Genomic DNA, 10372 nt, shown 5'->3' with positions numbered 1-10372 from the left:
AATCACATGATCATCTCATTAGATGATGAAAAATCATTTGACAAAATCCAACATTCCTTCATGATAAAAGTCCTACAGAAACTGGGAAAAGAAGGAACATATTTCAACATAATAAAGGCTATTTATGAAAAGCCTACGGCCAACATAATACTAAATGGATAAAAACTTGAAGTTTTTCCATGAAAATCAGGTACAAGACAGGGGTGTCCACTGTCCCCACTTTTATTTAATATAGTACTGGAAGTCTTAGCCACAGCGATACACACATAAAATGGATAGAAATTGGAAAAGAAGAGATCATTATTTGCAGATGACTTGATTCTATATATAAAGAACCCTGAAGACTCTACTCAAACTGTTAGAGCTGATAAACACTTATAGCAATATAGCAGTATACAAAATAAACACACAGAAATCAGTAGGCTTCCTATATGCTAACAACAAACAAGCAGAGGTTGAAATCAGAGAATCACTCCCATTCACAACTGTATCAAAAAAAAAAGGCATAATAATACAGTACCTTGGAATAAACCTAACTAAGGAAGTGATGGATCTCTACAGTGAAAATTTTAAAACACTCAAGACAGAAACTGCAGAAGACACTAGGAAATGGAAAGACATTGCTTGTTGTTGTACTGGAAGAATCAAAATTGTGAAAATTTTATGCAAAGCAATCTACACATTTAATGGAATCCCCATCAAAATTCTAATGGCATTCAACATGGAAATAGAAAAAAAAAACAATCCTAAAATTCATATGGAAGCACAAGAAACCTTGAATATCTAAACCAATTTTGAGTAACACAAATAAGGCAAAAGCAAAAATAAGGCACAAAAGTAAGGAATCATCATGCCTGATTTTAACCTATATTACAGAGCCATAGTAACAAAAACAGCATGGTAATGGCTCAAATTTTTCCATAAAATAGAAAAGGAAGGAATTCTACCAAACTCCTACAAAGCCAGCATCACTCTGATACCAAAACAACACAAAGACTGAATGGAAAAAAAAAAAGAAAATTACAGACCAATCTCACTCATGAACATAGATGTAAAAATTGTCAATAAAATATTAGGAAACAATACAAGAACACATCAAACAGATCATTGACAAAAAAAAAAAAAAGTCATCAACCATGACAAAGCTTTATTGCAGAGATGCAGGGATGATTCAATATATGCAAACTGATAAGTGTAATACACTATATAAATGGACTGAAGGACAAAAAAGAAATCACATGATTATCTCAATAAATGCATAAAAGGAATTTGACAAAATTCAACATCCCTTCATGTTAAAAGCCCTACAGAAACTGGGAATAGAAAGAACGTATCTCCACATAATAAATGTTATTGATGGCAAACCTACAGCTAACATAATACTAAATGGGGAAAAAACTTGAAGCTTTTTCACTAAAATCAGGAACAAGACAAGGGTGTCTACTTCTACTGTCCCCACTTTTATTTCTGAATATAATCTTTGTTGCTTAGGAAATAAAACCACTAGTCAACCACTGGGGCCTCATAAAATTAAAAAGCTTTTATACACACACACACAAAGAAGAAAGAAAAAGAAAAGAAAGAAAACACTGTGAATACTCTAAAGGGCTCTTGAGGAGCAGGAAATCAGTGTTCTGATCCTTGAAAACTCGCTGATGGGTGGTGTTGCAGTTTGGAGATTGGACTCAAATAAGCACTTAAAACACCAATGGCTGGGAAATCAGGTCAAGAAAAACAGATCACAACCATGCAGATCTGAGTTAAACGTGAGCGTGCGCCAGAATACTTGCTGTTTTAAAGGATTAAAATATACTTTATGATACGTAGTTATGTTGGTGCTATTGTAACTAAGGCGGTGAACATTTTGTGTTCGGTGCAGTGTTTCCAGCTCCACCGCAGGAGCTGCAAGAGACGCTCTGGCCCGCCTTCCCTCAGGTTCCTCCAAGTCCTGCGGCTCAGGCCCGCCAGGAGCCTCTTTAAAACACACTTTAAAACGACCGCCCGAGAAGCAACCGCTGCCACCGGTCACCCTGAGCCCACCCAGCCCGGGCCGCCGACCATCTACGTCCTGCCGGCCACGAACCACCGGCTGCGCCTCATTGCCGTCGCGCTCCTTGTCACAGGCTCTGGCTATCCGGACTTTCCCTGACTCAGGTTCACGTCCCTCCTCCCGGGGCGGATAAAAAACGGAAGCGGCTGGGAGGGATAAAGAGCTCCTAGCGGTTCCGGCTCCTGGAGGCCCTACGCCATGCCGGCTGCGTGTCCTGACAGCTGGGAAATATAAAATGGCACTTTGTGGGGAATTTGTGGTCTCCAAGTTCAGTCACAGAGAAAAATCACTTAAACACAAAGCACTCTTTTGCACAGTATTATTTGATTACCAAGACACACAAAACTGATTTCCTCCGCCAGATAACTCTTGTGTTTACCTAGCAACAAGGACCTGCGCCAGGCGCCGCGCACGCGCAAACCGTGGGCGCGGAAGGCACGCGAGATTACCCAGCAGCCTTGCGTTCTCGCGGCCGGCAGGGTTTGCTAAGGCTGCGAAGCGCCACCATGGGCAAGGTGAATGTGGCTAAGCTGCGTTACCTGAGTCGGGATGACTTCAGGGTCTTAACCGCGGTAAGAAACCCACCCTTTCCCCTCAGCCATCTCCCATGTTGTTCTGGGCTGGCTGGGAGCTTGGCGGACGCTCTTGGGCATGTGTGTCGAGGGCGAGGTTGGGACCTGGAGAAAAAGCGCCGGAGTCTGCCTTTTATAAGTTTTTGTTCTTTTATTGAGAAATTTATCCCTCCCAAAAAGCAAAGTCTCCCCTTTTCTAAACAGACGAAAAGTAAGCCGGTAAAGAAGTTACTAAAATATTATTAGGTATTAAATACTCTAGTCGATGACAAAGGTAGAAAGTATGCATGTGGTAGAAGGGTGGGCGTATGTGCAGTCTTTGCATTGTGTAGTCAGGGAAAAGTGCTGGGATCCAAGACTCTTGTCTGTTTACTCTTTAAACCAAATCCCTTGAGGTGAGGTTGGATTCCTCTCTCCATAGCTTCCTCTTTCATTTAAGCTCTGTTTCTTGAAAGGCAGTGAATAAATGCGCCCCCCCCCAGATGAAAGAATGAACGGGGGCATGTAGCAGTTCCCGGACAAAGAGCCACTTCAGTGATATCCTTGCAAAGAGATGGAGGCAAAGGAACTAACAAGAAATAAGTGCAAAGGCCCTGACGCAAGATTTGAAGAAAAATAAATAAATAAACAAAAGACTTGTAGGAAAGGCCTGAGTGGCTGAAGCATAGTAAGCCACAGACTGGTCACGGATGTACTTGGAAAAGCTGAGAACCATATCATGATGGACAGTGGCAGGCTTTGTAAATAATGTGAGGCCGCCACTGAATGTTGCTTAGTGAGAAAGACAAAATCTGATTTTATAACCATATCAATATATAAATCTATGTATTTTCAGAACAAGTCAGAACACTTATTTAGGATCCATTATCTCTTGGTAAGGAGTGCTGTCCATGATAGGGACTATATTGTGTATAATCTATAGCTGTATCTCAAAGCTTGTGTTGAGGATATTTGAAATGAGTCATAAATAGGTAACACTTAATTGATTAAATGCAAGGTCAGGAAATTTGGAATACTTTTCTTATGTAGATTCTTTAAATCAGCTGGGATTTTGCTTTAAGTAACTACCCTCATATCAGAAAATACTTTCCTTTTCTAATTCCTCATCATTACTTAATGTTTTTGACAGATTAAGGGTAGTCAGGAGAATGATGTCACAGCCTGGGGAGGTTGGAACAAAGCATAGAAAAGAAGTTGGACAAAGTGAGGGGTTAGTTCGATTCCCCAGTACCCACATAAAGCCAGATGTATATGTATCTGGAGTGTGTTTGCAGTAGCTGGCCCTGGTGCATCCATCCTGGCTCTCCTCTCTCTCTCCACATCTGTGTGTGTGTGTGGGTGTGTGTGTGTGTGTGTGTGTGTACATACTGCGTGCGCGCGCGCGTACACACACACACACACACACACACACACACATTATTTTTGAGGTAGGGTCTCAGTCTAGCTCTGGCTGACCTGGAATTCACTATGAGGCCTCGAGCTTGTGGTGATCCTCCTACCTCTGCCTCCCAAGTGCTGGGATTAAAGGCAGCACCACCATGCCCAGCCTTAAATATATATTTTTAGAAATTAAAAAAATTAAAGTGAAACAGTTTTAGTGAGACACCAGAGCAATAACAGATTTGTTTTCCAAGACTTGAAGGTCACTAAGAAATGGCCTGCTCATTAAAGATAGATCCCAGGCTTAGTTGAATCTTAATCAGTGTTACCTTTCTTAAATCTCCCCTCTGTCTTTAAACTTTTTGCCACCTCATATAAGAGTTACTGTATTTAACTTGTTGCCCTTATCCTCCTCCCCCCCCCCAAGGTTGGGTCTCACTCTAGTTCAACCTGGGCTACACTATGTAGTCTCAGCGTGGCCTTGAACTAATGGCAGTCCTCCTACCTCTGCTGGGATTAAAGGTTCGCCACCACACCCTGCTGACTTTATCTTTCAGTAAAATATCTTTCACCTAAGTTCTGTCCACTTCACCCTTCATTTTAATTCTGTTTATTTCCTGCTCAGTGATTGCATTCACTTTCAATTTTGACTTGACTCTTCGTACTAGCTTATATCCAGTTGCCAAACCTTCCCAGATACTTGCTAAAGATCTTAATCCTCTCCCTCTCCCGCCTTACCTTGTTGCCTGTTCAGGTACTCTTTCCCTTCCCCTAGAAATGCTGTCTTAATTCTCTGTTACATTCTCTCCAATTTTGCCTTCTTTAAGCTAATTTGTAAAACCAGTGCTCTAATTAGAATTCATGCATCTCATTTGCTTAAACATCATTAAATTTGTTTTTCAGAAGCTAGGCTATGGTAGGGAGGGAGAGGACCTGGGAATTAGGGGGAAAGAGGTGGGGAAAACATAATGGAAGCTAATTCTTTGTGTGCTAGAAGCCTTTTTTGTTTGTTTGTTTTGTTTTATTTATTTATTTTCAAGGTAATTTCAAGGCTGACCTGGAATTCACTATGTAATATCAGGATGGTCTCTAATTCACAGTGAGCCTCCTACCTCTGCCTCCCAAGTGCTGGGATTAAAGGCACACAACACCATGCCATGCTTGCTAATAACCTTTTTTTTTTTTTTTTTAAATTTTTATTAACATTTTCCATGATTATAAAATATATCCCATGGTAATTCCCTCCCTCCCCACCCCCACACTTTCCCGTTTGAAATTCCATTCTCAATCATATTACCTCCCCATTACAATCATTGTAATTACATATATACAATATCAACCTATTAAGTATCCTCTTCCCTTCCTTTCTCCACCCTTTATGTCTCCTTTTCAACTTACTGGCCTCTGCTACTAAGTATTTTCATTCTCACACAGAAGCCCAGTCATCTGTAGCTAGGATCCCCATATGAGGGAGAACATGTGGCGCTTGGCTTTCTGGGCCTGGGTTACCTGACTTAGTATAATACTTTCCAGGTCCATCCATTTTTCTGCAAATTTCATAACTTCATTTTTCTTTACCGCTGAGTAGAACTCCATTGTATAAATGTACCACATCTTCATTATCCACTCATCTGTTGAGGGACATCTAGGCTGGTTCCATTTCCCAGCTATTATAAATTGAGCAGCAATAAACATGGTTGAGCATGTACTTCTAAGGAAATGAGATGAGTCCTTTGGATATATGCCTAGGAGTGCTATAGCTGGGTTATATGGTAGATCAATCTCTAGCTGCTTTAGGAACCTCCACACTGTTTTCCACAATGGCTGGACCAGATTGCATTCCCACCAGCAGTGCAGAAGGGTTCCTTTTTTTCCACAGCCCCGCCAACATTTATGATCATTTGTTTTCATGATGGTGGCCAATCTGACAGGAGTGAGATGGAATCTCAATGTAGTTTTAATCTGCATTTCCCTGATGACTAGTGACGTAGAACATTTTTTTAGGTGCTTATATGCCATTCGTATTTCTTCCTTTGAGAACTCTCTATTTAGCTCCTTAGCCCATTTTTTGATTGGCCTGTTTGATTCCTTATTAGTTAACTTTTTGAGTTCTTTGTATATCCTAGATATTAATCCTTTATCAGATGTATAGCTGGCGAAGATTTTTTCCCATTCTGTAGGTTGCCTCTTTGCTTTTTTCACTGTGTCCTTTGCGGTGCAAAATCTTTGTAATTTCATTAGGTCCCAGTGGTTAATCTGTGGTTTTATTGCCTGAGCAATTGGGGTTGTATTTAGAAAGTCTTTGCCAAGACCAATATGTTGGAGGGTTTCCCCTACTTTTTCCTCTAGCAGTTTCAAAGTTTCCGGTCTGATGTTAAGGTCTTTAATCCATTTGGACTTAATTCTTGTGCATGGCGAGATAGAAGAATCTATTTTCATCCTTCTGCAGATATTTATCCAGTTTTCAAAACACCATTTGCTGAAGAGGCTGTCTCTTCTCCAATGAGTATTTTTGGCATTTTTATCGAATATCAGGTGGCTATAGCTACTTGGGCTTACATCTGGGTCCTCTATTCTGTTCCACTGATCTACATGTCTGTTTTTGTGCCAGTACCATGCTGTTTTTGTTACTATGGCTCTGTAGTATAGGTTAAAATCAGGTATGGTGATACCACCAGCCTCTTTTTTGTTGCTCAGTATTATTTTAGATATTCGAGGTTTTTTATGATTCCAAATGAATTTTTGGATTGTTTTTTCTATTTCCATGAAGAAAGCCTTTGGAATTTTGATAGGGATTGCATTAAATGTGTAGATTGCTTTAGGTAAGATTGCCATTTTCACGATATTGATTCTTCCAAGCCAGGAACAAGGGATGTTTCTCCACTTTCTAGTGTCTTCTGCAATTTCTCGCTTGAGTGTCTTAAAGTTCTCGTTGTATAGATTCTTTACTTCCTTAGTTAGGTTTATTCCAAGGTATTTTATTTTTTTTGATGCAATTGTGAATGGGAGTGATTCTCTGATTTCATCCTCTGTGTGTTTGTTGTTAGCATATATGAAGGCTACTGATTTCTGTGTATTTATTTTGTATCCTGCTACATTGCTGTAGGTTTTGATTAGCTCTAACAGCTTGCTAGTAGAGTCTTTAGGGTCCTTTATGTATAGAATCATGTCATCTGCAAATAGTGATAACTTGATTTCTTCCTTTCCAATTTGTATCCCTTTTATGTGTGTCTCTTGCCTTATTGCTATGGCTAAGACTTCCAAAACTATATTAAATAGAAGTGGAGACAGTGGACACCCTTGTCTTGTTCCTGATTTTAGTGGAAAAGCTTCCAGTTTTTCCCCATTTAGTAATATGTTGGCTGTAGGCTTGTCATAAATAGCCTTTATTATATTGAGATATGTTCCTTCTATTCCCAGTCTCTGTAGGACTTTTATCATGAAGGGATGTTGGATTTTGTCAAATGCTTTCTCTGCATCTAATGAGATGATCATGTGGTTTTTGTCCTTCAACCCATTTATGTGATGTATTACATTTATAGATTTGCGTATGTTGAACCATCCCTGCATCTCTGGGATAAAGCCTACTTGGTCAGGGTGAATGACCTTTTTGATATACTCTTGTATTCTGTTTGCCAATATTTTGTTGAGAATTTTTGCATCTATGTTCATGAGGGAGATTGGTCTGTAATTTTCTTTTTTTGTTCTATCTTTGCCTGGTTTTGGTATCAGGGTGATGCTGGCCTCATAGAAGGAGTTTGGTAGGATTCCTTCTTTTTCTATTTCCTGGAAAAGCTTAAGAAGCAATGGTGTTAGCTCTTCCTTAAAAGTCTGGTAAAATTCAGCAGTGAATCCATCCGGGCCTGGGCTTTTTTTAGTTGGGAGATTATTGATAACTGCTCGGATCTCCATGTTTGTTATAGGTCTATTTAAGTGATTAATCTCATTTTGATTTAATTTAGGTAGGTCATATAGATCAAGGAAATCATCCATTTCTTTCAGATTTTCATACTTTGTGGAGTATATGCTTTTATAGTATGTCCCTATAATTTTTTGAATTTCTCTGGAATCTGTTGTGATGTTACCTTGTTCATCTCTGATTTTATTAATTTGTGTCTCTTCTCTCTTTCTTTTGGTCAGATTTGCTAAGGGTTTATCAATCTTGTTTATCCTTTCAAAGAACCAACTCTTTGTTTCATTAATTCTTTGGATTGTTCTTTTTGTTTCTATTTCATTAATTTCTGCCCTAATCTTTATTATTTCTTCCCGTCTACTACTTTTTGGTTTGCCTTGTTCTTCTTTTTCCAAGGCTTTAAGGCGAAGCATTAGGTCGTTTACTTGCGACCTTTCTAATTTCTTAATATAGGCACTTAAGGCTATAAATTTACCTCTTAGAACTGCCTTCATTGTGTCCCAGAGATTTTGGTATGTTGTGTTCTCATTATCATTTGACTCTATAAATTTTTTGATTTCCTTTTTGATTTCTTCATTGACCCACTCATCATTTAGTAGTGTATTGTTTAGCTTCCATGATTTTGTGTATGCTCTGTAGCCTTTCTTGCTACTGATTTGTAGTTTAATTCCATTGTGGTCAGATAGAATGCAAGGAATTATTTCAATTTTCCTGAATTTGTTAAGATTTGCTTTGTGTCCTAATATATGGTCTATTTTAGAGAATGTTCCATGTGCTGCTGAAAAGAATGTATATTCTGCAGCCTTTGGATGAAATGTCCTGTATATATCTGTTAGGTCCATATCTTCTATGACCTCATTTAGTCCAGATGCCTCTCTGTTTATTCTTTCCCTGGATGACCTGTCAATTGATGAGAGTGGGGTGTTAAAGTCACCCACCACCACCGTGTTTGGTGTTATCTGTGACCTTAGTTCTAATAGTGTTTGTTTGACGAATTTGGGAGCCCCCATGTTAGGTGCATATATGTTTAGGATTGTAATGTCCTCCTGTTGGAGTGTGCCCTTAATCAATATAAAGTGACCTTCCTTATCTTTTTTGACTAACTTCGGGCTAAAGTCCACCCTGTCTGATATTAGGATAGCAACCCCTGCTTGTTTTCTAGGCCCATTTGCTTGAAACACCGTCTTCCAACCTTTCACCCTAAGATAATGTCTATCCTTTGTAGAAAGGTGAGTTTCTTGAAGACAACAAATTGTAGGATCCTGCTTTTTAACCCAGTCTGCAAATCTATGTCTTTTCGTTGGGGCATTGAGACCGTTGATATTAAGAGATATTATTGAAAGGTGTGTATTTATGTTTGCCATTTGTGTGTGTGTGTGTGTGTTACTTGTTCTACCTGTGCTCTCTTCTGTTAACTGGTATTTGAGTATGGCTGGTTTTTTCTAGGTTCCTTATATGTGTGCTTTTCCTTTTGTTCAGCATGGAGGATTCTATCAAGTATTTTCTGTAGAGCTGGTTTTGTCTTCAGATATTCCTTTAACCTGCTTTTGTCATGGAATGTCTTTATTTCTCCATCTATTTGGATGGATAACTTTGCAGGATAAAGTAACCTTGGTTGACAGTTGTTATCTTTCAGAACTTGGAATATATCACTCCAGGCCCTTCTGGCTTTAAAAGTTTGTGTTGAATAATCTGCTGTAATCCTGATGGGCTTGCTTTTGTAGGTAACTTGATTTTTCTCTCTAACTGCTTTCAATATTTTTTCTTTGGTTTGTGTGTTTGGAAGTTTGAGTATAATGTGGCGAGGAGAGTTTCTTTCTGGGTTTTGTCTGGCTGGGGTTCTAAAGGCTTCCTGTATCTGTATTGGCACCTCTTTCCCAATTTGGGGAAAATTTTCCTCTATGATTTTGTTGAAGATGCCTACTATGCCTCTGGAGTGGAATTCTTCTCCTTCTACTATGCCCTGAATTCTTATATTGGATCTTTTCATAGTGTCCCGAATATCTTGAAATTCCCACTCATACTTTTCTATAAGTTTGTCTTTCTCTTTGTTGGACTGCATTAGGTCTGCCACCTGATCTTCTAGCTTAGATATTCTGTCTTCTCCCTCATCCATCCTACTGGTGAGATTTTCTACAGAGTTTTTTATTTCATTAACTGTGTTCTTCATTGCTAGTAATTCTGACTGGTTTTTCTTTATTATTTCTATTTCTCTATTTATGTCTTGTATTGCCTTCTTTATTTCATTAAATTGGTGTCCTGCCTCTTCTTTGATTCCTTTGATTTCCTCTTTGATTTCCTCTTTGATTTCTTCTTTGATTGTTTTCATGTGTTCTTTGACCTCTTTGAACATATTTATAATTATTCTTTTGAACTCTTTCTCAGGCATTTCCTCTAACTCTTTCTCACTGGAGGACATTTCTGATGCATTAATACTTTTAGGTGGATTTATATCGT

The 10372-nt window shown here is 38.9% G+C and overlaps 1 protein-coding gene across 1 annotated transcript in view; it reads left to right on the top strand.

The window, feature by feature from the left end:
• Positions 1-2511: 2511 nt before the first annotated feature.
• The window catches only part of Riok2 (RIO kinase 2), a 28315-nt gene continuing 20454 nt past the window's right edge, over positions 2512-10372 (top strand). Inside the window, exon 1 of the mRNA XM_004669823.2 lies at positions 2512-2622. Coding sequence (XP_004669880.2) covers positions 2557-2622 — 66 coding nt within the window. The 5' untranslated portion in view covers positions 2512-2556. The remainder of the gene's footprint in view (positions 2623-10372) is intronic.

This window comes from Jaculus jaculus, chromosome 14 (genome assembly GCF_020740685.1).
Source record: "Jaculus jaculus isolate mJacJac1 chromosome 14, mJacJac1.mat.Y.cur, whole genome shotgun sequence".
Taxonomy (NCBI): Eukaryota; Metazoa; Chordata; class Mammalia; order Rodentia; family Dipodidae; genus Jaculus; species Jaculus jaculus.
Note: the sequence above shows the minus strand (reverse complement) of the source record. Positions and strands in the feature narration are given on the sequence as shown.